This window comes from Trematomus bernacchii, unplaced genomic scaffold (genome assembly GCF_902827165.1).
Source record: "Trematomus bernacchii unplaced genomic scaffold, fTreBer1.1, whole genome shotgun sequence".
In the NCBI taxonomy this organism is placed as follows: domain Eukaryota; kingdom Metazoa; phylum Chordata; class Actinopteri; order Perciformes; family Nototheniidae; genus Trematomus; species Trematomus bernacchii.
The window spans coordinates 278,832-306,672 of NW_022987855.1; the positions used below are offsets into that span (position 1 = coordinate 278,832).

Genomic DNA, 27,841 nt, shown 5'->3' on the forward strand with positions numbered 1-27,841 from the left:
AGAGCCTGTTTTAGATATTGTAACTACGCAAGGAATAAAACTTGAAGTGGTTGCCTGTTACAAATACCTTGGTATCTGGCTTGATGATTGTCTCACTTTTAAACGTCATGTCAAAAACCTGCTTAACAAACTGAGGGTTAGGCTAGGTTTCTTCTACAGGAACAAGTCCTGTTTCTTGCTCGAGGCCAGAAAAAGGCTCGTCTCTGTGACCTTTTTACCTGTGCTGGACAATGGTGATTTGATGTATATGAATGCACCTGCCAATTACCTGGTCAAGTTAGATGCTGCGTATCACAGTGCACTGAGATTTGTGACAAACTGTAAAGCATTAACCCATCACTGTACCCTGTATGCAAGGGCAGGTTTGCCTTTGCTAACTGTACGGAGGCTCAGTCACTGGTACATTTTTATATATAAAGCCATGTTAGGGAAACTTCCTTCCTACATCTGCTCCCTGATCTCACGGCGAATTGTAAGTGGCTACTGCCTGAGATCGCATGCTGTGGTTTTATTAAATGTGCCAACTGCTAGGACTGTCTTAGGGAAGATAGCATTTAGATGCGCAGCTCCACTGTCCTGGAATAGTCTGCAATTGAAATGGAAACTGAGCAATCTGCTGCCACTACATGTGTTTAAAGCTCGGTTGGATGCTACTGAATCGGAAGCTGTTGGTACCTGTTCATGTGGATAGTTATGTCAATTGTAATCCCTGTAATGATACTGTATGATGTCCTTTTGTTGCTCTGTCTATGTTTTTAATGTTTCATGTGGAACCTACTTGAGCAGGTCTCCCTTGAAAAAGAGATCAATGATCTCAATGGGATACAACCTGGATAAATAAAGGTTTGAAATTAAATTAAATTAAATATATATTTATATATAAATAACGAAATCTTGTATTTTAGTTGCACCCGCTAGACAACAGTGGAGGGTACTTCGAGAAAACAACCGTGTTTGCCGGGTGCACCGCGGCGGAGGTGGGGAGGTTCCTCCACCCCGCTGCGGGACCCCTGAGTCAGACGGTGCGTCTTGGTCACGCTTCATATCGGCCGGCCCGGGAAGGAAGAGACACGCAAAGTGGGGGAAGTCCCCCACCCCAACGCAGCACACCCTCCCGGCCATCAGAGTCGAACCCGCAGTTCGGAGGAACCGGCCGCCAGAGCACCGGCACTAGGCCAGGCCGGTGGAGGCCCTCCGATGGTGGGTCGCGTTTGCCATTCGATCAGTGAGAGGAGAGGAGAAAAATGCAACAAGAATTGTCAAAATCCGTTAAGATATGGATGAGTGGGGGGGGGGGAAACGGCTGGACACAGGCCGTGGGGGGGACACCCGAGACCGGGCTAGGTCCCTGGTAGAAGGAACCGGGTGAAAGAGCCAAAAAAAGAACAATTAATAAAACCGGGGAAAATAGGGGGAAAAGTGAAATAGGCCCTCGTGAGGCGGGCAGAGTCCCCTGTCAACTCCCGTTACATTCCTCCATGGTGTCATTTGAGCAAAAAATGGGCCGGCTAAAATGATTGGTCGTGCTTTTTACAGCGCTACGGCTTCCACAGATGAACATTTTGTATGTATTTATTGTCAAAGCATTTCATATGCATTGCTATCGGGATGTTAAGAGCATTCCATGGAATATAACAATAAGTGTTTCTGAAATAAATTACATACCCCACCTTTCAGGGACGTTAATCAACAACATCTGAAAACGTAATGTGGTCGGTAATGTTAGCTAAATGGCGTCTCACCAGATGTAGTAGCACAAAGCAGCCGTCCAAGCGCCACCCTCCTCTCCCTATGATGGAAGCCACAGCCCGTGGCAGGGTTCTAGCGTCCAGCGTTCAATGTGGGGTGGTGTCCGACACAAAAACAGCAACTGGGTGAAAAAAAGAAAATCGACGTCTTTCAGTGCACACGAACAATTGAAAAAAGTACAGCACTATATCTGTTTAAAACTATCTGCACCTCGTAGCCTAGAAAGCGAGGGAAACACACATTGCCTGACTGCAGTAGCGTAGAAGTGCTGCAGTTAAGTGACGTAAATCAACTGAAAACGTAATGCGATCGCTATTAAGATCTAGATCCCTCCGCGGGCTCCATGATCACACTGCAGCACATTATACCGCTTATTACACGGCTACATACTAAAAAACAAACAAATTATTCATAATATCGATTTTAAAATGATTTAATTTACTTAAAAACGATCGTAATGCTTCCGCCAAAATAAAAAGTCCGTTCCACGGCGCACCAATGGTGCCATTTGTCTGAGGTGAGGAAGCTAAAATGCCTGAATGACGTTGTGTTATGAGGTGTAATTAATATTGTACCCTAGGGCTACTACTGGGGACATTAAGCTTTGTCTCCATGATTTATTGCAGCTTGTAAGACACTTGAAGAATCAATTGTTTGTAAAAATAGGATAGTGAATCCAGTTCAGTGTGACAGGGATGTGGCTCAGAGGATGGAGTGCTGGACTTCGAATCAGGGGGTACCAAGTTTGAGTCCCACTGCAGTCAGCATGTCGTTGTGTCCCTGGGCAAGTATGTAAGTCGCTTTGGATAAAAGCGTCTAACAAATGACATGTAATGTAATGTGACAGGAGCGCAGCAGGTTATTAGAGCAAAACACACCTGTTGTTTAACATCACGTCAGACAAACCAGACACAACACACAGTCCTGGCAACAAAACTCAGGGTGTTGAGTAGTAATTAGTGGTAGGAAGTGGAGCCCGTCCAAAATGACACCGAAGAGATAAAGAATAAGGGTGGAAGAAGTATTCAGAGTATTTACTGAAGGAAAAGTACTGACACACCACATGAACCATTACAAGTGAAACTCCTGGATTCAAAACCTTACACAAGTAAAAGCAAGTATCATCTGCAAAATGTAGTTAAAGTATGAAAAGTAAAAGCAATTATTGTGCAGTGAAATGTTCCCTGTGCGTGTTTTACTATTATACATTATGTTTTTTGTATTAATATTAGTGCTGCATTAATAAGTATGTTGCATTTTACTGCTGTATGTTTAAGGTTGTGCTATTTTGAACTCCTTTATATACTATTGTGTAGTTTAATTCACTTAAATAAAATACTCAAATAAAGTAAAAGTATTTTGGATTTGTAATGAAGTACAGTACTTGAGTACAAATGCTTAGGTAAATTACACCACTGTCAGTAAGTACCAGTGCATCTGAACTGTTTTTAAAGGCAAATCCAGTTCAGATAAACACTTCATTTCTTTGAATGAGGTCTGAAACCGTTCCCCATGACGTGACACTGTGAAATGATATTTCCCCATATATAATACCAGCACACACACACACACACACACACACACACACACACACACAAACACACACACACACACACACACACACACACACACACACACATTTCATGTCACCTGGTTTCCGGAAAACCCTTTGATCCAATGAATACGTCCTGAGGATCTCCAGAGACCTGGGTTCATTGGTTTTTAATCACACCTTGTTCCTTTCTTACTATGGTGTTTTGATTTACTCTTAGTCCTCTCATGTTCTTCATTTAGTGAGGTGAACACTTGATTTGAAAGCACTTGTCTTTTAACTTTTCATACGCATGTTTCTGTTTATTCTGCTGCCTTGAATCCCAGGTCTCAGTGGTTCCCATAGGAGGGTCTCCGGCACACTCTTCAGTTAGCTTTTATTTACACGTTTTTTTAATCGGGCGTTTCCAAACCCTTTTCTGGCTTTCTTTGGAGTCTTTGTGAACACTCATTTATCCCTGAGAGCCAGTGCTCCTCTCAGCTCCTCCATAACCCATAATGTCCACACGTCCCACTACTCATAATTTGATTCTGATCACTCTTCACTTGCTATTGACCCTGATAACTTTTCTAAACCTGATATTTGCAAGAAGACACCTCCTTCTTTTATTAGAGTGTTCTGTGGTTTTTATTTTATTTTATTATTATTTGTTTTGTTGAATTTATGTTTTATATTGAGGGAAAAGCATGAGAAAAGTCTTCAATTTGGGGCAAAAAGTAACATTTCAGGACTTTTATTTTAGTAAAGAGATACTAATTTTAATATGTTGTCAATCATTCATAATTCATAATTCTACAATACAAAAAAAGTAACATTTCAGGAAATATTTGAGCTGAAGGTAACATTTTCTTTGTTTAAGATACAAAATCATAATTGAAATGTTTAAAAGATATGTCCAACATCCTTCCACATTATATTTCATTACTATGACTTATAATATCCTATAATATATTGTTGAAAAGAGAATAATAGGGGACCTTTAAAGCAATAATATAAAGTTTAAATAGGTTGTAATCATTGCTTTCAACTAACCTAATACACTTATGTGACACTTGTTGACATAATTCATTGAATTAAAGTAAACATTTTTAGTTTTTTCTATGTATTTATGAATGATTTTCAGTGTAAAAGACACTCCAGGAGTCACTACCATCTCAAAACAATGGGGTCCAACAGAAACCCCCCCAAATGGAACAGGACTTCAGCATCATCGTTTACATGGCAACAAGCTGCCCCGTGTCAAATCAGGGTTGCCAGGTAGCAGACGGTATGAGCGCGTGGGTGCGTGAAGGTCGTCTGACGACAGGAAGAGGGTATATGCAGGAAATACATTCACTGACAGTTTCTTTTTCTTTTTAAATATATATGAATACCTTATTCTGCATTGTAACTTCTATAATAATACTACTACTACTACTACTACTACTACTACTACTACTAGTTCTACTACTACTACTACTACTACTACTACTACTTCTACTACTACTACTTCTACTACTACTACTACTACTACTACTACTACTACTACTACCAGTGATGTGCGGTGAGGTTCATGAGGCACTGACTCACTGAGTCAGATTTACAAATATTATATTTTGACCTTAATCGAAATATTCGGTTATTTTCAAAAGCTTTTTTAGTCTGATGCTTCGATTCATTTTAAACAGACCGTTCAACAAAAGGATACCCAAAATCTAAATATTGGATTGTTCTTTCTTAGTAAGATCCCATTTTCATTACAAATGTGGTCTTACCTTGACTTGAAGATGAAGTCCATGCTATCCTTCTGGACAACAATCTCTATTACTTTTTTGTAAGAGTCCTCCTTATCTTCCTTTAGTTTCAAAAGTCTAGTCTGTTGTTTGCGTCTACCGTCTCTGCGTAGAATAACAGTAGCAACAAGAACCTGTGGGCTCACGTGCGCCCCCTTCAGAAAACCGTTCTCCATGACTTGACACTGTAAAATGACATTTCCCCATATATAATACCAACACACACACACACACACACACACACACACACACACACACACACACACACACACTTTTTTTTTACTGATGCTGTCCTTGAAAAAAAAATGACCTTAGTACTTAGACCTTTAGTCTTTGGAATTAATTATGACTTTACAGTTATTTAAAAATGCACCTAAGGTTAAAACATATGGAATAAAGTACAATGTATTCAAGTTGATACTAATCTTCATTTACTTTTAGTTCAGCTTTAGAAGCAGTGATGATATTCCATTAGTTTTCTAAGTTTATTTCTATAGCAGAAAACAGACTTTTAGTCGATTTATCAGGAAATGAATTCTACTTCAGGGTGTTTTTTATCATAACTGTAACATGTAACTCCATAAAGACTGCATTTTGGCCTGATCCATTTCAGTCTCATTGATTAGCGTGTAAGATCAAATCAAATCAAATCAAATCAAGTTTTATTTATAAAGTACATTTAAAAGCGATTTTTGGTCGAGCCAAAGTGCTGTACATGTAATAAAAACACATTACTACAATCACAATAGAAGACAATAATTTACAACAGATATATAATAAAACACAGGGAATAGTCAGGTGTCGTGCTCCACTCTAACTAGAAGGCCAGAGAGAAGAAGTGTGTTTTTAGAGTAGATTTAAAAACCCCTAGGGTCTGGGCCGACCTCACATGGAGGGGCAGAGTGTTCCAGAGCCTAGGGCCAGCTGCTGCGAAGGCTCGGTGCCCTCGGGTTTTGAGCCTGGTCTTGGGCACTACCAGCAGCAGCTGTTCAGCAGACCTTAAAGCTCTGGCTGGGGTGTAGCGCTGGAGGAGTTCAGCTATATAGGCCGGAGCCAGCCCATTTAGTGCTTTAAAAACAAATAAAAGGAGTTTAAAATCAATTCTGAACCGAACTGGAAGCCAGTGTAGTGAGGCCAGAATTGGGGTGATGTGGTCACGCTTTTTGTGGCCAGTCAGCAAACGTGCAGCTGCGTTTTGGACTAGCTGCAATAGTCCAGTCTTGAGGTAACAAAGGTGTTAATAACCCTTTCTAAGTCATTAAAAAAGATGTACAGAATACGAAGTGAAATCAGACGTTTGTTACCAAAATGTCGGGTGTTTTTGATGATATCTGAGAGGAAGTGAGGCTCTCCGCTGAGGAAGATCTTAGCAATGCTGTCCACCTCCTCTCGATCTGAAGAGTCCAGAACATGAGCGCCATGCACCAGGTGTACTGTAGATGAAAAGCAGAACCAGGTTGAAGCACTGATGAAGAGTGTGGGGGAAAGTTCTGAAGCAATTGGAAACTCAGAGAGACACGAGGAGAGCTGGAGCTTTGATGGCAAACACTGACGGTTTATTTGGAGCTTCGGCCGGAGAAGACATGTCACGGGGCACGAGTTGACCACACGGTTGAGGAGGCCAGTCTCACAAAATAGCTGTAATAGCTACGTGGGTCCACTGGGCAAAACGTAGTATATTCACAAATAACCCTCTCAAGACGTGACATGGATACAATATTTGTTCCTATTCATTTCTAATGACCAGTGTCCGTGTCACGTGATCGCAAACTTTCCCAGAGAGAAAAAAAAACATGGCGGACACCCGATTTATTTTTAGTTGAAAATCCTAAATTGTTGGATAGTTTGGCCGTTAAAATGCTTTTTGATTACATTTCTAGCGAGAAGTGTATATTGTACTTTCAGAATCTACGTCCAGTGGATGTGTAGGATCCATAGTTTGATAGATATTACCAAGATTATTTGAGCTCCATGTATTTGTTTACAAAATATTGTATCCATGTCACGTCTTGAGAGGGTTATTTGTGAATATACTACGTTTTGCCCTGTCGACCAACGTGGCTATTACACGTTTTTTGTGAGACTGTGTTGGGTTGAGATGCCAAATCAATTCTGAAGAACTCTTCCTCTGGTAGGAGGTTCTAACTAGTTTGCTGAGGGGAATCAACATTCTTCAATAGAAACTAAACAGCTGAGGACACTGAATCACTTGTAGTTGTCGCTTATGGCTAGAGGATCTTGCACCTCGGGGTCAGCTACACCCCGAGAAGGAAGTGTTCCAGGTGTCCCACAACAATAACTGTGGGGAAAATACTGAATGTTTTTTTAAGAGGTTACTCCAGATCAGATGTCACTTACAGGAATTATGTTGGTTGGCATGACTGGAAAGGACTCCACCTTTTCTTTTTAAATTCTTCGTTGCAAGAATGCACAAGTTAACAAGTGTGTTTTAAGAGCGCACTGATTGACTTCAAAACATTAATGTCATGTCTTCAGTTCCTGTTGAACAACATTCTGCCAGAGCCATCCAAGCTTAAAATGGCTATATTGACAGATTAATGGGACCAGTGGCGAACAAGTTGTGTTAATGAGACAATAACAGGCTACAGATGCGGACATATATACACACACAACTGAGAAGTTTTCAGGAATGTTTGCATCATACTTTAGGGGCTGGAGGAGGAGAAAAAGTATAAAACAGACGGAGCAAGACACGGCGCCACATCAGAGCTACTCCTGCAGGACCAGGACCAGGACCTTCAGAGAAGCATCAGTTGCCCCGGACCCCCAGGACCGCTAGAGTAGCATCAGCTGCCCCGGACCTCCAGACGGTGAGTCTCCGCTTATGTTTCTCCTCACGGTCCTGCAGCTCCGTCAGGAAGCCTCCTGTGACTCGGTGCAGGGACCAGTCCCCTCAGAAACACAGAGAATCCTGAAGAGAGGTCCGTGTGAATGCTGAATGCTGAGCTTTCTGAGTAACGTACGGGGAGCAGGTAGCAGCTGAAGTCTTACCAGTTTCTCCATTGACTTCTGTAGTGAAATGTGGATGAATTATGGTGAATATTATTCATAGCATTCCTAACTGAGATTAATGTTTTGATGTTTGAACCGAGTTTGTGGCTTGACGATGTGGAAGTAGTTAAGGTACAGAAAAGTGTACAGAAGACTAATAGAGGTAAAGACTTTTTGCTGTAGAAGAACGTACATAGTAAAACTTAATAAGTTGTGGTAACTTAAAAAAAGTATGCAAACTCATTGCCTCACAATAACTAAGGTAACTTAGTATGGTGAGTAGGAACAACTTGTTTATTAAGTACTAACACAACACTTTTAAGTTGTAAAAAAAACATACATTGCATTAACTTAAAGGTCACCTATCATGCATAAATATGTGTCCCCGGTGTGTCAGGAGACTCACAAAGGGGCGTGGCCAGCAGCAGCTCGGGTATGTTGGAAGCTACTACTGACCCAGAATCAGCTCTTTAGTCACAGGCCTGAAATAGAGGGGGATGAGGCTGCAATGATCTGTTTGGGCTTTGGAGCAAAGCACTTCAGAGACATGTTTTTTATATCTCTGAAACCTATAATATATGCCTAAAAATAGTATAACAGGAGACCTTGAACATATACCAAACAGTTGGCTTTATTGCTAGGTTCAATAAGTGAACAAAATGCACTTTAAACATGTCATGCAGGAGTAAGACAATGATTTAAGTAGGTACCTCCATATGATTATTGTGAATACATGATTAAAGGTTTTAGCCTAACCGTCTAAAACATGATATCACACATCACTTGTGGATTGTTATATTTTATAAATCTAAAAGTGTTCATTCATCTGAAGCACTTTGAGAGCATTATCAATAGGATATAAATATTGTGTGCTCTTGTAACAAGTGTGTGCATTTGTAAAGCATTGAAACAGAAACACACTGATTGTATAACTATTAACGCTAATGACACAGAAAGAAAGTTACATCTACACATCACGGTGGAATTGGCATTACTCCTGAAGTTACTCGTGCACAGTGCTGCCCCTGACAGAGTTGGCCCGTTCTTTACATAACGTGTGAAAGTGTGTTCCTTGGATGACAATAGTGAAGCTGAGGGAAATGATTTCCAGATATGTGTTCAGTTAAATACCACCAGTACGTCTTCTTATCTCAATGTCTCAGTTGTGCTCACAGCCTCTTTGCATCACTAAACTGGTGACATCAGGGAATCAGTCAGGGAGCATTTGACGGGTTTAGAGAACATTGTTTTGAATCTTCAGGAAGTGTATGAACCACTTCCTGCCGAGGACCCTTCATTGTGTACGCTGTTAATGTGTGTTATCGTGCGTTAACCCGGTGTTTGTGCCTCTTCCTCTGTGCAGAGTCATGAAGCTGCTCCTCCTGCTGGCAGGTAAGCAGCATCGCAGGCTTCACTGTGACAAACAACATGTGTTTGAAAGGCATTATGAATGCATTTCAAAGTCAAGTCCTCTGTGCATAGAGTCACTGCGAGTGTGTAATAGCCCCGCACTACTCTACTGTCTTCTTTGTGCAAATAAAACAAGATAATGTTTGAATGATAGACTTTTAAAACATGAGCTCATCCATGAAATCAATATAAATCTGAACGGGTAGCTCTTATTCAACATTTTGATGGCTTCAGTTAATGAGGAGGTTAGCCTTCAACCACTTGTATTTATGAATGAAACAGAACCCAGATACCCTGTATACATTCACCCTGAAGGAGCACATGTTTTACAGAATAAATAAGTATATCATTATTCACTCATTGCACTGATGAGTGTCACTTCAAGTCAGAGGAGAGACTTCAGGGAACGATGAGTGTTCAGGTTGTTCTTGATGGATGTGTTTCTCCTGGAACTCCTGCAGTTGCTGCCAGCCAGATGGAGCTCTCTGCCTCTCTGACTGAATTTGTATGGGTCACTCTGAATGCTACTGGTGGAAACATCAGCATCAGCGACGTTCCCATCACTTTCTATGGAAAAACATACACATGGTTACACGTGAGTACAATGAACCCCTGCCTGTGTTTCCTGTGATCATCCAGCACACACACTGACTGCTGATGACTGGTATTATTACACATACTACACATACTACACATACTACACATACTACACGTACTACACATACTACAAGTACTACACATATTACACATAATAAAGGTATAGATATTGCACATAACTCACTGTTTAATATGTTATAACTCACAGTCCTCAGAATCAGTCACTAGTGTTTTTGTCTTGATCTTATTTATATATAGATGTAAGCGGTTTGTTACCTTTCAGCGTGTCAGCCTGTAAATATGGGAGCAAATGAATAATGACATGTTGCTAAAGGCAGAGAATGAATTGAGTATTACACACAAAGTTTAAAGTGTGTGCTTTTTGTGCCAGCTGTTATTTTGGGTATTATAAAATGATCATATTATTCAATATCAGACGCACTGATGCCCCTTTCACACCAACGCGGTTCCAGGGCCGGCTAGAGCCTGATAAGCACCGTTTTTTCCTGTTCACACCGCAGCGGAGCCGACTCTTTTCCCCGAAAACCGGTTCTTACCAAGCACCAAAAAATTGTCGGTCTAGAAGCAAGAACCGCATACGTCACGCTTATGTCGGAGGGGGGCGTGATTAACCTGAGCTAACAGTTTACGAGAGTAGCGCAGAGCAAAGTGACTAGAACGCAACCACACACTTATAAAAAAACACACTTTATAAAGTCAGGCAACACTAACCAGGCTTAGTCTGATTCTGTTTATTTGTACCTTACTTTGACCATCCGTTTGCTGTTATTGATCATTGTGGAGAGCAGGCAGACGTTTTGTTTTGTATTATAGCAGCTATCGGATGGAATCAATACATGGGCTGCACAAGTTGTCATGTCCGACTATCACAAGTAGAATCATAATGAAAAATACGCCGGTAAAATGTGCCTGTAGAAAACGGCTTATGCCACAATAGGATAGCAACAAATAGTCAAGATAGTCAGTTTAGCTTCGGTTGCTATGCTAACATCACCCATTTTATACCAGAGAAACTTTGATAACAGCGTTGTGATGCCAAACAGCGGGCAGCACTGCAGCGGTCAGTAAATGCCGCTGAAATACATTAATAAACAATTAACCACGGCACTCTGGAGAAAAGTATAAGGTTGGAGAAGTCGTTATTTAATGTAATCTGGCTTCGTATGATTAAAAGCAACATGATCATCGACCTGACGCAGTCCCCCCTTGTTGTTGTGAGTGCCGTTGGGGAGAAAATCAGCGACGTAAACGGTGACGTCATGACGCAGCAGCGGCAGCACCAGTCGGGCTCTGGGCGGTGTGAACAAAACGGGGGCTGAAAAGAAAAAACGGTTCCGAACCAGAAGAGCGCAAGAGGAGCTACAACGGGAACCGCGTTGGTGTGAAAGGGGCAACAAACAGGCTTGGTCCCATAATGCATCACTGTGAGTCTGGTCCTGAGCTGGAAGGTGAGCGTAACATTTCCCTCTGGGGTCTATGGGGTCTATGGGGTCAGGCACTGATCAGATCAGTTCAATGGAGTGGGGACAGATCAGTACTAGAGCCAACAGGAAGTGGTTTGGAGCAGCTGGACGCGTCTCTTTGATTCCACATGTGTCTCTGTATGAAAGGAGACATAAAGACTTGTTGGACAGTGGCTTGTAGAAAGGTTTTTTCCAAAGTGAGAGAAATGTTTTGATCTCATAATTGATCCTATCTTTTTTCTCCGTAGCTCAAAGCACACCTTGCAGCTCAGACATTTGAGGAGATGAAACGATGCTGTTCTGGAGCGAAAGCCTTCATATTGTTGTTCCTTTTTTTGTTTTTGCAGGTCAAGATCGGCAATAAGGTTGAAGTTTGTTTCAAAAATGACCCATCTGAGGACGACATTGACTGTATGGTGACCAACGAGGTGGCTTCAACCAAACTGATGTACCGTACGCATGTTTCGGAATTTCGCGCTGCCTATTATCTTTCTAACATCAAAGTCCTGGGACAGGGTGTCGTTCATCTCCAGTTCTTCAATGGTGCTACATTGAATGTGAGTCCTGATCCGATCCCTGTTACACACTGACTGGCTGTCCAGCTGTTTGTACAAAATGAACATTTCAAAGACATTGTGTGGCAAAGACAACTTCAAATCAAAGTTTATTTGTAAAATGTTGGAAGCATTTCCTAATATTTCTCTCTCTGTTCCTGCTTTCAGATGAAGTGGACATTCTCCAATTTTGGTTTACAAGCTGCTTGCTCTACAAATCACGCTTTTGGCCTTCCGTTTACTGATAGTTTAGTAAGTATGACATGAGGCTGTTACCTAACCCTAACCCTTCAGCCTCACCGATGTTTAGAGTTACCATTTGTCAGGTCCCGATACCAATGCAATGTTTTCCTGTTTGTTTCTGTGTGCCAGGGAAACTCATATCCTAAATGCTTTCTGTTAGAAAGCTGCTGTCTTCCAGCCTTCCTCACACTCACTCTGAATGAGAACTGATCCCTGAGAAGACTTCTGTACCCTAACCACCCTGAGAAATGAGAACTGAGGCTGTGTGTGATCCATTATTCCTTTGTATCACTATCAGACATCATTCATATGAATACAGAACCAGCTTTCAGTTCAGCATGGATAGGTGAATGGAGAAGATCAAGTGCAGTCTGTTTGCTCCTCTAAGCCTCTCCTTTGAAAACTCTCTTCTTATTTTCACTTCTAAACAGAAATAGGTGTCAGAAATAATGTCATACACAGCCTTAGAGTTTCAGGAAGCAGAAGTCACTCAGCATCATGTGTCTGAAGACAAAGAGAGTTCTTATCAGTGACACATGTAGCTGCTAGCATGCAGAGCTAACGGGGGCAGGCTGGACTCACAGCACCAGGGGCTGGTGGTTCTGCTCCTTCCTGCCCTCAAGTGGACAAAGGAGTTCATTAGAAATATCAATCTGGAATAATGAAGGAGCTCACCACTGCTCTCACTGTTACTTCATGTCCTAACATCGGAGGAAATATATCAGAAGTGGCATCTATAGAACACTTTCATTCATGTGTACAGTGTTGAGGTTACCTTTGTTTTCACTGATTGTATTTACTTGTTATTTTAAATGTGTTTTTAAGGTTAAAACATCTGTCCAGGGACTACAGCTGTAAAAGAGCCTCTTGGCTAACTCTGGCACATTTACAGAAATGGTTCTTAGTGTGCAATGTCCCTGTTAAATAAATAATATGCATACAAATATATTCTGTTTAATCCTTTACTAGAACATTTCTACAACAGTCGGTGGCACAGTGATGGATACCTGGGAGCCTGCTGGAGGTGTAGGTACTATTGATCGAGAACTGAGTGGATGCAGAGGCTCAGGTAAGCTGGTCTGGGGGTTCCCAAAGAAAGGGATCCTCTAAGTTAAATGTGATATTAAAACATGTCTGTTGTTTCCCTATCTTAAATTCTGCCTGTAGTTACTGAAGTGTAATATCATTACCTCCATTCTCCTCCAAGGTGGCGCGATAATGCCGGGTTCAGAGATGCCCAATATAGGGCCCAGCGCAGAGCCCTGCTCTGTTGAACTCTGTTCTCTGTCTGCAGTCCTCTCTAATGACACTGCATGTGGGCCCGAGGAGGTTTGCCAAGCGGACAACACGTAAATATGTGCTCTTTATATCAGGAATAAAGGTCTGACTGATTTGAATAAAGTGTCCCATGTGATCGAACCCTCCATGAGAGAGTGAGGATATTATCCACCTGAGGATTATTGCAGTTATTGATGAATCTGTTCCTATTTCTATTACCCCTTTCCACCAAAGCAGTTCCAGGGTCAGTTCAGAGCTAGTGCCCGATAGCTCACCAGTCCTTTCATTGTTTCCATGAGCAAAACTGGTTCGTGTTAGGAACCAGAGCACTGCTGAACTGGAACCAAGAACCAGATCTGTGTGGAGGCTGGGTCAGATCACTAGAGCCGTAGAGATACGTTCTGTTGCTTTAGTGACAGTCAGCAGTGAATTACTGACTGTCACTAAAGCAACGGTGAATGCCTCTGAATCCTAGTGGGAACAGTTCAACCTGGATCTGAAGAAGAGCACCGAGAGCACAGCTGCAATGCTGCACGCCATTGTTGTAGTTTTTGCCTAAGCTGGCTTTGCTGGAAAAAGCAGGGACGTAAACAGTGCTGTCAAATGAACAGGTCATTGGTCCAACATTGAGAACCAACCATCCGAACTAACACGGTTCTCCTTTCAGTGGAAAGGGGTTTTAAGTCCATCCATTATTGTTTCTGATCAGCTGGAGAATGGTTCAGTCTATAAATCCTAAAGAACGTTCTCCACTTATTTCCCATTGCACTTGTTTGACATGGTGGGCCTCATGACGGACACTTTATGAAAAGAGATCCAGATGGATGCACAGCGTCTCGGTGTGTGTGCAGTGTTCCTATAAAGTGATCCTTTGACCTATCCTCCATGCTTTACACATGTTTCAATCCTCCGAGGCGAGCTGCATCAGTATTGTAGTGTTGCGTCCATAAATCAGACCAAACCGCAGATATCCGGGTTGTCCCAAGTAGAGTTGAGCATTACCCATAATGCAACATAATATCACTGTATGGCCTGTTTTATAAAATACTTCAAGATGTCTAGTATTCCACACGTATTTATGAGAGATATTATTATATTTGTACGTGTTTCACCGGCTGAATGTAACTTTACTGACCTTTCTGTGTCATATTGTGAACTTTGAGAAGGATTCATTTCCTATGAGTTTAGGATGAGTGTAAAGTATGTCTGTCTTTAAAAAGACCCAGACTGTGAGTCCCTCTCCATCTGTTCTTTTACATATCATATTCTATTTACATGTATATAGACTTTTTGCACTACTTTTTTTTTCTTTCTTTTTATTATATATGTTGCATCGTTGGAGGAGCTCAGGTCAGAAGAATGTCATCGCCATTTCTACACTGTAGCTTTGTGCATATGACAATAAAACCTTTGAATTGAATGTTGAATTGAATGTCCATCAGGTGCTCTATTCCTCCGGTGGTGTGCACGGTGACGGGCTCCACGGTGATCGGTTTCCACGGAGCAGTGCACTCTGTCCAGGATCGCTGTGCCTACAGTCTGATGGAGCCTGAAGGCAGCGCCAGCTTCAACCTCATGGCCGCTTTCAGGGAGCGCCGGCGTACAGATGTTCCTCTTCTGGACCACCTGATCCTGTCGCTGCCAGGTGTGACCATGTATCTGGAGCAAGGAGGAAGAGTTCGGGTACGTTAGCACGTTGTAGTTATGGGGGTGTTTGCTCAAGCAATGCTGATCAATTCCTGCTAGGAGTTAGTTTGTGGTGGTGTATCACAAACCCTCTGTGTGTGTGTGTATGTGTGTGCGTGTGCGTGTGCGTGTGCGTGTGCGTGTGCGTGTGCGCGTGTGTGTGTGTGTGTGTGTGTGTGTGTGTGTGTGTGTGTGTAGGTTGGTGGTGAAGCCCTGGTGCTCAGCAGCACAGCTCAGCTGATGCACGGCGTGGAGCTCTTCAAGGACCAGACTGGAGTCACTGCTAAGTTCCCGTCCTCCAAAATGACTCTCTTTTTTGATGGCAACAGCGCACATGTGACAGGTACAGAACAGTACTTCCAATCTGGACTGAATATTACATATTTATTTCTGAATGACAGCTTTAATTGTACCCTCACATCCACCAGGAGTTCCTGAAGCTGTAGAGGGTTTGTGTGGCAGCCCCTCCAACTCCAGCTGGACCACCACCCCGACTGCAGAGAAGTCCTCTCTCAGCCTCCCTGGGTACCGCTCAGTCCGACTGATATGACCTATTTGTCATAATGTGGATTAGGTTTCAGATGTAATGTGATCTTTGTCTCCCTCTAGCTGTGAGATTCAATACCAGGACTCAGTCGACAGCGCCATCAACTGCAACCGCTCCACCGACCAGTAAGAGCTGAGCCATGAACACCCTCGTCTTGTCATGTCATATAAGCAGCGTTGTTTCTGCAAGATCTACCAATGTAACACGGAAAACTCTTCCCTCTGAACAGCTGTAATCTCATGAGGCAGCCTCCCTTCTCAGCCTGTCACGAGCACACCGACCCAGAGCCGTACATCAGCGCCTGCACACACACTCTGTGCAGATACCCGTCAGTGGATGGGGTCGACTGCCACTTTTTGGAGGCTTACGCCAAGGCCTGCAACCTGGAATTCAAAGTGACCCTGGAGGACTGGAGGTCAACTACTGGCTGCTGTAAGATTCTCTATTTCCATTCGAGGATATTGCACTGGAACTCGTGCAGTCAAGCAGACATATTTGATCAAATGTATCCTAAAAGTAACCAGAAGCCAAGGCTCCCTAATAAATGGGAAAAATAGTAAAGAAGCAGATAAATGAATGAAGTTAATTTAAAAGTAAATCATTGTGTGTGTGTGTGTGTGTGTGTGTGTGTGTGTGTGTGTGTGTGTGTGTGTGTGTGTGTGTGTGTGTGTGTGTGTGTGTGTGTGTGTGTGTGTGTGCAGCCCCCCCCCCTCTCTGTCAGCAGCCCTGCAGTGATCATGAGTTCTGTGGAGAGGAGCACGGTTCGACCCGCTGCTTCTGTCGGGCTCTGTTCGCCTCCAAGTACAAAGCCACCAAGTCTTTAGGTACGGAGCATATCACACCGTTTCCTCTGCTTGCACTGGTCTGAATTAGGGATTTGGTTATTTACCACCAGCCTGCTGCTAACAGCGGTTTTGATGCTGAGCTCTGCCAGAAATAACATATTGTTTAGTGTGGAATTAGAAACAGCTTTCATTATAGTGCCAAATACATTCTGTCAGTAACTCCACTACCCGTTATAGTCCACGTTGAAGTGTCGGTGTGTCGTTGAAGTGCCGGTGTGTCGTTGAAGTGTCGGTGTGTCGTGGAAGTGTCGGTGTGTCGTTGAAGTGTCGGTGTGTCGTTGAAGTGTCGTTGTGTTGCAGGCGATCCCACGGTCTGCAGGCAGGACTCGGCCTCTGTGGTTCTGGCTGGATGTCTGCTGGACGACAAAGGCATCGACTTCTCCCGCTTACAGCTCAAAGACCCCAGCTGCAAGGGCCACATGGACCCCCAGAGCCACCTGGTGACCTTCAGCTTCGACAGCAGCGCCCCCTGCGGGACGGAGGTCATGGTGCGTGGTTATCACTTCCTCTAGACTCATGGCGGGTTATCTTCAGAGCGTTTTGGGGCAAACGAGAAGCATTTAAAGCTGCTTTAACTGAGTCCTGTTCAGTTGGTTATTGACACAGCACTCAGAAGAGCTGGAAGGTTGTTCTGCCTCTTTATGATCGATGGAAGGGAAGGCACAGGCTTCAGCCACCCTGTTTAACTTGAATTAAATACTGGGAGAGCATCTCCTCTAGTTCCCTTTATTGATTATAGACCATGTGATTTATGACCTGGATGGTGTGGACTGTGAACTCCAACACTGACCGTTCTCTGCCAGGATGGAACCGTCAGCAGTGAGCACTGGAATAATGTGGCCGTTAAATGAATTAATTTTCTGTCACATTGCAGAGAAACAACAGCCAGACCGTCTACAAGAACTCCATCATGTACTCAAACAGCTCATCAGACGGAGTCATCATCCGCAGAGACCAGTTCCAGATCGACTTCTCCTGCAAGTACACACAGCCAGAGGTCAGGAGTGTGTCCTTCAGGATCCAAGACAGGTGAGCGTCACCTGGTCCTTAATGTACCACAGCTCCAAACGTCACACTGCTAAACTGTGTGTGTGTGTGTGTGTGTGTGTGTGTGTGTGTGTGTGTGTGTGTGTGTGTGTGTGTGTGTGTGTGTGTGTGTGTGTGTGTGTGTGTGTGTGTGTGTGTGTGTGTGCAGCTCTGTGGTGCAGCAGCTTGTATCTGGAGTGTGGAACTACACTCTGACGATGAGCTCCTTCAGCCACGCCGGCCTACTGCAGCCGGTCGGCCCGAACACGGAGATCCTGCTGAACCAGACGGTCTGGCTGCATGTGGAGGCGGTGGGGCTGGACGCCAACATGGTCGCCATGGTGACACACTCCTGCTGGGCAACCAATCAGGCATCACCTGACAGTAATCTGCGATATGACCTCATCATCAACGGGTGAGGACACAAACTCTGACAGTTAGAACAAAATAAACTCTGACTGTTAGAACAAAATAAACTCTGACTGTTATAACAAAATAAACTCTGACTGTTAGAACAAAATAAACTCTGACTGTTAGAACAAAATAAACTCTGACTGTTAGAACAAAATAAACTCTGAGACTTCATCTTGTGTATTTCCTGTCTCCGGGCAGATGTCCGAACCCTGCTGATGATACGGTGCAGATGCAGGGAAACGGACAGGGAACGTCCAGCGTTTTCTCCTTCAACATGTTCGAGTTCTCTGGAGGAAGCAGTGAAATCTACCTGCACTGCAAACTGGAGCTGTGCCCCACACAGGGCCAGGCCTGCACTCCGGTACACACAGAGTACTAATACACAGAGTACACAGAGTACTAATACACAGAGTACTAATACACAGAGTACTAACACACAGAGTACACATACACAGAGTACTAATACACAGAGTACTAACACACAGAGTACTAATACACAGAGTACACATACACAGAGTACTAATAAACAGAGTACTAACACACAGAGTACTAATACACAGAGTACTAATACACAGAGTACTAATACACAGAGTACTAACAAACAGAGTACTAACACACAGAGTACTAACACACAGAGTACTAACACACAGAGTACTAACACACAGAGTACTAACACACAGAGAAGTGAAGCTCACTTCCTGTCTGTGAAGCTAACTTCCTGTCTGTGAAGCTAACTTCCTGTTTGTGTACAGAGCTGTGGGGGGGCAGCTCGCAGGAGGCGCAGATCTGCTAAATACGCTGATGGGAACGCGGCCCTCATCACTATGGGATGGAGAAACTGAAGAGCTTTGCATGGTAGGCAGAACCTTCATTTGTCCTAACGAGTTCCTTAATTAACACAATGTTTAAGGAGTTCCTTAATTAACACGATGTTTAATTAGTTCCTTGATTAACACGATGTTTAACGAGTTCCTTGATGAACACAAAGCAGCAAAGTATAAACCATGACTCAGCAGTGTCTCTGTGTTCTCAGCTGATTCCTGACGGTGGAAATGAAGGTCTTGTTGCTGTGAAACTGAGCCGGCACATTATCTGAGATTATTCCTGAGGACTCCAGTTATTCTGAGTTTTAACTTCTTTATGATGTGGGGGAAATAATGAAAAGGGGTTATTTTATTATGTGCACTAGTATATATATAATTTCTTCTTTAATATACTTTCTGTTTGTAAATGTGCACAGCCTGAAAGCTACCTGAGTGTTAAAGAAGGGAAACAGGAAGTGAATGAGAACTGAAATGTGGATGACTACCCAGGAAGAGGATCAGATCAGATGTAATTCCTCAGAGCACGCTGTTGGACTTTTATTATGATTGTATTACTATGAGCAAAACATGTATTACTTTATTTAGTCCAATGATAATAAGATTGAGATATGTAACATCTTTAGGGGAATAATAGAAGTGAAGCATACAGCAGCATTACGCAACAACATCCCCTCCAATGAAACACACAGGATCAGCTGATACGAGGAACTCCTACACAACACAAGTCATTCAGTGAAAGATCACCTCTCTGCCATTAGACCCAGATTAGATGAGACGTATTACCTGTCACTGCTGGCAACATCAGGACATATACGAGTACTGCTCAGATCAAATGACGGTATAGCCAAACATCGATGTATTATTTACAATGATCCCAATCCACAGCAACATGGTCTAAAACTCTACGCTCATTTGATATATTTGTTTTTCCAAGAATAAAATGAAGCGCAGATCAAAAATGAAAACACGAAGAAGCACAAAACGTCTTAACTTGAGACGTTGTGAGTTTTAAAGAAGTGAATTATTATCAGACTGAAGTCATTCCCAATGGAGAGGTTGTTGCACGCTGTTGTACCTTTACTAGGGTTGTATTACTATGAGCCAAACATACTTTACTTTATTTAGTAATACATGGATTATATTTAGAAATGTAACATCTTAATATGTGTCCGATGAAGAAAAATGATCAGAAAAGGGTTTTATTAGGATGATTTTATTACGAAACGCAGAAAGGTTAGGTTTAGTCCACCAAGTGATGTGACGTATGAATACCATTCAGTCATTGAGCAATTATATCTATAAATGTAACAATTAGATTTAGAAATGTAACACCTTTAGTGAAATAACAGAAGTGTCTAATGAAGGGTTTAGAGGGGTTCACTGGTATATATATATGTATATATATATAATTTATTCTTTAATATACTGTCTGCTTTTAAATGTGCACAGCCTGAAAGCTACCTGAGTGTTAAAGAAGGGAAACAGGAAGTGAATGAGAACTGAAATGTGGATGACTACCCAGGAAGAGGATCAGATCAGATGTAACTCCTCAGAGCACGCTGTTGTACTTTTATTGTGATTTTATTACTAATGGAACCAAAAACAATTAATAAAGTGAGTGGGAAAAAGAAACATGAGTCTCAGTCGTATATTAATTGAGAGAGAGTGTGTGTGAGTGTGTGTGTGTGTGTGTGTGTGTGTGTGGTGTGTGTGTGTGTGTGTGTGTGTGTGTGTGTGTGTGTGTGTGTGTGTGTGTGTGTGTGTGTGTGTGTGTGTGTGTCTGTGTGTGTGTGTGTGTGTGTGTGTTAATGTTTGATCAGCACTGCCTATTTCAACACAGTCTCACAGCATTTCATGTTATAGTCACGAAATTAATCTATTGATTCGTGTTCACCAACACGATTTTCACATTTTTTTCATCTCACACAGAACGATTTTAAAAGCAATGTAAATAAGGAAAAAGAGAACAAAAAATACAGATTTCAGTATTCTGATACAGAACGATTTTAGAAGCAATATATTTCTATTGGTAGTATGTTTCGTGCCTGCACCAAATAATAACAAATTAGAAGGAAAAAATGTCCTTCTAAAAAATGTCAGTATTCTGAGGCTCTGAGCCCCATTTATTTTCCTCGTGGACGGCAAAAAAACTCCAACATTATACAATTTAAAATAAAAGGGTTAGGGTTAGGCTTAGGGTAAGATATTGAGTAAGAAACATTTGTTATGTACCACACAGCTTCTGGTCTTCCAAAACCCGTCCGGACAACAAAGTGACACAAATGATGGTGGGCCAGCCCTGGACAGTCCCTCAGTTCTGGGGGGCGCTGTCTCAGGAAGCAGGAGCAATAGGGGCGTTACCCACTCTGGGCCAACCTCTCCAGGCTTGGCTCCTGAGAGGGACAGGCTGAGACGGGGTGGACTGTCTGACAAAGTTATACAGACTATCCAGGCAGCAAGAGCAGGATCCACCACAGCCTGTTACAGGACGAAGTGGTTGGGATTCCAGCGGTGGTGTGAAGAAAGGAGTCTAGAGCCTCTATCCTGTACACAGCACTGAGACTGCTCTTGTAAAGGTCTTCAAAGACATCCACTTAAACACAGACAGTGGCAGAACTTCAGTGTTAGTATTATTAGATCTCAGTGCTGCGTTTGACACTGTTGACCACAACATATTACTAGACCGACTAGAAAACTGGGTGGGACTTTCGGAAACAGTTCTAAATTGGTTTGAATCCTACTTAAAGGACAGAAAAAACTTTGTTTCTATAGGTAAATACACATCTGAGTTGACAAATATAACATGTGGGGTTCCTCAAGGCTCCATCTTGGGGCCTCTTCTCTTTAACCTCTTAACCTGTTAAGCCCGAGAGACCCCGGTACCGGGGCACTGCCGCAACATCTTGCAGGAAACAGTGTCTGAGGGCATGTTCATTTAACCTGTTAAGCCCTGAGCCTGTTTTTCAGGTCTCAGGCTCGAAAATGACATTCCCAGAACAAATGACCATATCTTCCCTTCTAAAAGGGTTAAATTAATAATCTTTTTTCTCAAAGTAATGATAAACCTGTGAGTTGGATGTAGAAGAGTCAGAATCAATATAGATGTTTTTTATTTTAAAGAAAATTCAGATTTGACATCGTAAAAAACTGTAAATTATAGTAAATTATTTTTTACTTATAGTGAAAACCACCCTTGGATGATGGGTTAGTAGACTAAAAGCTTTAGGAATCCAAAGTACAACATATAATAAGTACCCTGTATCAAGATTGATGCAAAACAAGTGACATTTTACCTTTTCAGAGAGATTTAGCAAAAAGAAACCACTTCTGGGGTCATTTGGGTGGATTTTCCATATCTCTGGCTTCCCTTGCTCGATTTTGATGGTTGACACCTCTTTCTGACCGTTAGAGCCAATAGAATCGAAGGGGGAGTCCCCCACACACACATGTTGTGAAGAGAAAAGGTGGGGGCTTCGCGCATGTAATTTTCCATCAGAGTGAACCTATCTCTAGCTTTGACATCTGGAAACGGAAAAGCGGTTTTAATGCTTATGGATTATCAGAAATCATTTAAAAGGGACACAGACACATTGGATTAACCTATGGATTAACTTCAGCAGCGTCTTTATCGTTTTAATGCCATTGAAGACCACTTTGGAGAGACTACAGAGCCAAGGTAAAATTTTAGCATTTTTAGCTACCTAGCGTCACCTGTTTTGATGTCCGTTTTTGCTAATAACGTCGCAAATACCTGTAATTCAGTGGTAATGTCGGTGTCAATCGATTCTGTGTCACCTCACGATGTGAAACGATGTGTTGGATGTGGTGAAAAGATAAATAATAAGGTTTTGTGAGTGATTTTTGGTGCAGTAAGGTGTTAGCATTTTTCGCTCGTTGCTAATTCAGAGGCTCAGTGTTAGCATTGTGGGTTTTCTTTTGAAAAAAAAAAAAAAATGATCAGTTAGATGAGTTTCTTCCCGTTACATGGATATAAAACATTCATAGTTTTATTAAATGAACATGCCCTCAGACACTGTTTCCTGCAAGATGTTGCGTCAGTGCCACGGTACCGGGGTCTCTCGGGTTAAACAGGTTAATAAACTATGAATGTTTTATATCCATGTAACGGGAAGAAACTCATCTAACTGATCATTTTAATTTATTTTTCAAAAGAAAACCCACAATGCTAACACTGAGCCTCTGAATTAGCAACGAGCGAAAAATGCTAACACCTTACTGCACCGAAAATCACTCACAAAACCTTATTATTTATCTTTTCACCACATCCAACACATCGATTCACATCGTGAGGTGACACAGAATCGATGGGTACCCTCATTATCACTGAATTATACGAAATCGCGACGTTATAAGCAAAAACAGACATCAAAACATTTGACGCTAGGTAGCTAAAAATGCTAACAAGGTTACCTTGGCTCTGTAGTCTCTCCAAAGTGGTATTCAATGGCATTAAAACGATAAAAACGCTGCTGAAGTTAATCCATAGGTTAATCCAATGTGTCTGTGTCCCTTTGAAATGATTTCTGATAATCCATGAGCAATGAGACTGATAATCCATGCTTTTCTGTTTCTGGATGTCAGAGCTAGAATGTAGCTTCACTCTGATGGAAAATTACATGCGCGAAGCCCCCACCTTTTCTCTTCACAACGTGTGTGTGTGGGGGACTCCCCCTTCGATTCTATTGGCTCTAACGGTCAGAAAGAGGTGTCAACCATCAAAATCGACCAATGGGTTCCAGAGATATGGAAAAAAAAACATTTCCACCCAAATCACCTCAGAGGTGGAGTGTTTTTGGCTAAACCTCTCTAAAAAGGTCAAATGTCACTTGTTTTGCATCAATCCTGATACAGGGTACTTATTATATGTTGTACTTTTGGATTTGGAAGCTTTTAGTCTACCTTACCATCATCCAAGGGTGGTTTTCACTATAAGTAAAAAAGAATTTTTGGACGGACACTATAATTTACAGTTTCTTACTGTGTAAAATCTGAATTTTCTTTAAAATAAAAAACATCTATATTGATTCTGACTTTTTTACATCCAACTCACAGGTTTATCATTACTTTGAAGAAAAAGATTATTAATTTAACCCTTTTAGAAGGGAAGATATGGTCATTTGTTCTGGGAATGTCATTTTCGAGCCTGAGACCTGAAAAACAGGCTCAGGGTTTAACAGGTTAATAAATGGGTGAAAATTGCTTGTGTCCATAATGGGCAGCATTCATACATACCCACATGACAGCTAAGGTCAGAAGAGCTTTATTTAACAGCTGGTCTTATGTCTGTGACCCCTCCTGTTGTTAATTGATAAGCCTGAAACATGCACTTGTTTAGGTTCAGAGGCAAATTTTGCAAATATGGCAGTAGCCATCGATCATCTTAAGATAAGATATACTTTATTGATCCCAAGCGGGGCCATTTTTTCGTTACTGCAACATGTGTAACAGTTGTAAATATGCAGTGGTGTTTATTTGTAAATCATTTAGTATAACCACACAAATTCTGTGTTTTATATTTAATAATTCTGTGTTCTTTATTTATTGAATGTTCAATACCTGACAAGGTCGGAGATGAAAAACTTGGGTCGCAGGTTCCTCAACAGTGCATTACAAGACATCTATCAATATGTGTGTACCTCCACCATTAAACTGTCATATTCTGCAAATTTCTTATACTATCTACATACATCTTATAAGAGTATAATAAAGATGTATAATATCAGTTAAAATAAGTGCTTCAACATAGTTAACATTGCAGGAAAGTTGATTGTCAAGTCCCAAAACAAATTATGCAATATATTAAACGTTAAGTGCTTTGTCAGGCTTAATATTTATCTGTAGATACCCCCAAAGCTTTTTTCTTATTTAAAAGAAGACCTTAACCTAAAGTATTCTTTAATGTTTAAATAAAGCCTAATTAGTTTGTCTGTTTTGCACATCCTCCTATTAATATCTTTGTACATCCCGCACTAAACTGTAGAGATCACTTACAGTATCTTCTTGATATTTTCTATTCTATATTTCTATCATTGACCTTCTACTTTCCCCCTATGAAAGTATGTACTCTTAATATTTTTACGTTTTCATCAAATATAACATATCAACAAAAAAATTCAATAACGTGCTTTAACCACTAGGCGGGTTGAAAAACTGTCAAGTTTACAGTTAACACAATAAAATATGCTGCTGTTTCCAGCTTAGTTTATGACGGATGTATTTTGTTATCCACACATATATTGTTTTTATATTTGTAACACCAAACCGACAGAAAAGATGGTCTTAACATGACCAAGTGGTCTAGTTAATAAAAAATATATTATCAAATATAATATTAAAATGAACTCTTATTTTGAAAATACAGCTTTCTGTGTTCGAATAAGCTGCTCCGACCCTCGGTCCTGACGGACTCCAAAAGTCCGACATTATACAATCAAACAAATAAATAAACACAAGGATAATTGTGTCTTATTGTTGAGTAAATAACAGGGTGTGGTTTAGAAAAGAATACAAAATTAGAAGGAAAAAACGATGAAACAATACAGATTTCAGTTTTCTGAGCCCCTACTCTCTCCATAACTGACAGCAACAAAAGTCCGACATTATTCAATTAAAATAAAGAAGTAAACACAATAAGTGTGGCTTGATATTGAGTTCGAAAAAGGTTGATAAACGCTGTGAGAAAGGATCTGCGGAGAGCATTTCTCCGCGATCCCAACTCGTCTACTACATATGTTCAGGGAGCTCTATGCAAGTCAATGGGACTCCCTGATAGTTGAAACTCGACGCTAAAGGGCCCCCCCTTGCGTTGGAAAGTGACGACAGGGACCCTGACATAACGTCAGCATAGGCCGAGTTGGGAGTGAGAATGTGTTGATCTGAGACCTGTGAGATAAATAAAACAGTATAATAGGGGACCTTTAAGTAAAGTAGAAGTACTTGGATAGATATACTTAGTTACCCCTGGATTACAGAGGTAATATAACAGGTTTTATCTCATGAAGGGTCTCACCTCTGGAGGGAACTCTGCCCAGAGCCTGCTGCTCTCTGCGGGCCCACGACATGTCCTCATCTCTGGATACAGTCTGGAGGAGAGAGCTGACTGGTTGAAAGAAAACGTCCAAAATCCACAACCAGGAGTTTATTTCACTAACTCTGTGTCTGCAGATTTTTCCTAAATTCACCAAAAGACAGGATGACATAACGCCTAATTTGCATATTTAAACATAACATGTCAGAAAACCTTGTAATATAAAAGATAATTGTGTTAATGTCAGTAATGAAGTGGTTTCATGGTGATATCTGTTAGTTATATTTTTGACCCTGTTCATATGCAGCCACACTGAAAAGCATGCAGAGAGTTTCACCGTTTATTTTATTGAACATAGAAGATCATCTCCGCTCGAGATACACTTTTTGTTATATGCCATGGAATGCTCTTAACAACCCGATAGCAATGAATATCTTAAGTGCTTTGACAAAAAATCCATTAAAAAATGTCATCTGTGGAAGCCGTAGTACTGTAAAAAGCACGACCAATCATTTTAGCCGGCCCGGCTAAAATGACTGGATGGCCTACCTGCCTGTCAGCCTTCCATCTGTGCACAAACTTATCTCGTGCCCTCATTGGTCATGTGCGTGTTCGTGTGTGTTGGAGGAGGGGCTCTGTAAGGAAGTAGCAGATTTCTTCGGGCTGTGTATTTTCAAATTCTAGCGCACTCGAGCTGGTTTCTCCAAAATTACCTACCCCACCTTTAATTATACAAAGTAAAGTAAACAGATATGGTTCTAAACTGTATTGAAGTAAACATGTATTATTTTGAATTGTATTTTAGTGAACATGAATTGTTTGAACTGTCTTAAGCAGCCGCGGCGCCAGGATTTCATTTGTGGGTGGGCCAATGTCATTTCGGCTGGGCCTGTTCTAATAGATGTTTCTCGTTAACAAAAATGTAATAAAAATAAATGCCTGCATATCATTGTAGGCAACTATGCAATGCATATTTCCTATAGTAAAGACACTTTTTCAAAACCCTTCTCTTTTAAACCTTTTCACTTATGAGAAGCTTAAATATTATTTAAATGATTAAGCACGCCGCAATGAGTGAAAATAAATGTTATACTGCATGTTATTTAGTTTTGGTTCACAATACATTGATACGTTTAGAAACAAAGAGCATACAACGGCAGAATATGGAATAATGACCGAGCACCTGATGTGTGTCTGTGTGGTTAGATTGCAGCCTGCTGTCCTTTAGCGGATCTAGCGAAGTCAGCGGCCGTGCGTAAAAGGCACTGGTTCTCTGACGCGGCACTTTTCAGAGGCTGCAGATTTATCATTAGGCTACTTCCTTCTGATACTGCAGAGCTTTCATGAGCTGAAGTATACGTTTCATACTAAAGCAGCTGGGCAGCAGATACTGTTGCTTCACACTCATAAGCTTTGCTGATTTGGGCTGGAGAATGCCGCATCAGGGTGCGCTCTGGTAGTTGCAAATGGCACCACATTTTAGCTCTACGTTTCTTAATCATTTCCCTAGATATTTAGTCTCAATATGAAATGAGGAATCTCTTGCTTTGCACACGTGACAATTATGTCCGGTAAAACTTTACGTGTTTCCGATTTTTCTCAATGATCTCTCCCTGTCGGCCCTCTGGGTTGAGTAGCTGATGGAGGATGGTTCCATGGTCAGACTTCTCGCACTGTCTGTAGTTTGTATTTCTCTCCATAGCTATTGCATGAGCTGCGCTGCATTCGTGTTTACTGAGAGCATAGTCAATATGTTTCCAGTCCCTGTAACCATGGCGACTGATGTATCTTCTCCGCCGG

The 27,841-nt window shown here is 41.6% G+C and overlaps 1 protein-coding gene across 1 annotated transcript; it reads left to right on the forward strand.

The window, feature by feature from the left end:
* Window positions 1-9,452: 9,452 nt before the first annotated feature.
* LOC117469101 (alpha-tectorin-like) lies at window positions 9,453-19,327 on the forward strand. Its single transcript, XM_034113476.1, has 16 exons — window positions 9,453-9,477; window positions 9,957-10,090; window positions 11,924-12,029; window positions 13,581-13,722; window positions 15,094-15,334; window positions 15,536-15,680; window positions 15,766-15,862; window positions 15,947-16,009; window positions 16,114-16,316; window positions 16,586-16,708; window positions 17,030-17,217; window positions 17,604-17,758; window positions 17,925-18,170; window positions 18,368-18,530; window positions 18,922-19,024; window positions 19,203-19,327. The coding sequence occupies exons 1-15, from the start codon at window positions 9,453-9,455 to the stop codon at window positions 19,009-19,011; spliced, it is 2,121 nt and encodes a 706-aa protein (XP_033969367.1). The 3' UTR covers window positions 19,012-19,024; window positions 19,203-19,327.
* The last annotated feature ends 8,514 nt before the right edge of the window (window positions 19,328-27,841 follow it).

Excerpts from the sequence above, each read along its gene's own strand:
- LOC117469101 (XM_034113476.1), top strand. The coding sequence starts at position 9,453 with ATGAAGCTGCTCCTCCTGCTGGCAG. Across the intron at positions 9,478-9,956 it reads GCTGCTCCTCCTGCTGGCAG|TTGCTGCCAGCCAGATGGAG; the intron begins GTAAGCAGCATC and ends GAACTCCTGCAG. Across the intron at positions 16,317-16,585 it reads GAGGTCAACTACTGGCTGCT|CCCCCCCCCCTCTCTGTCAG; the intron begins GTAAGATTCTCT and ends GTGTGTGTGCAG.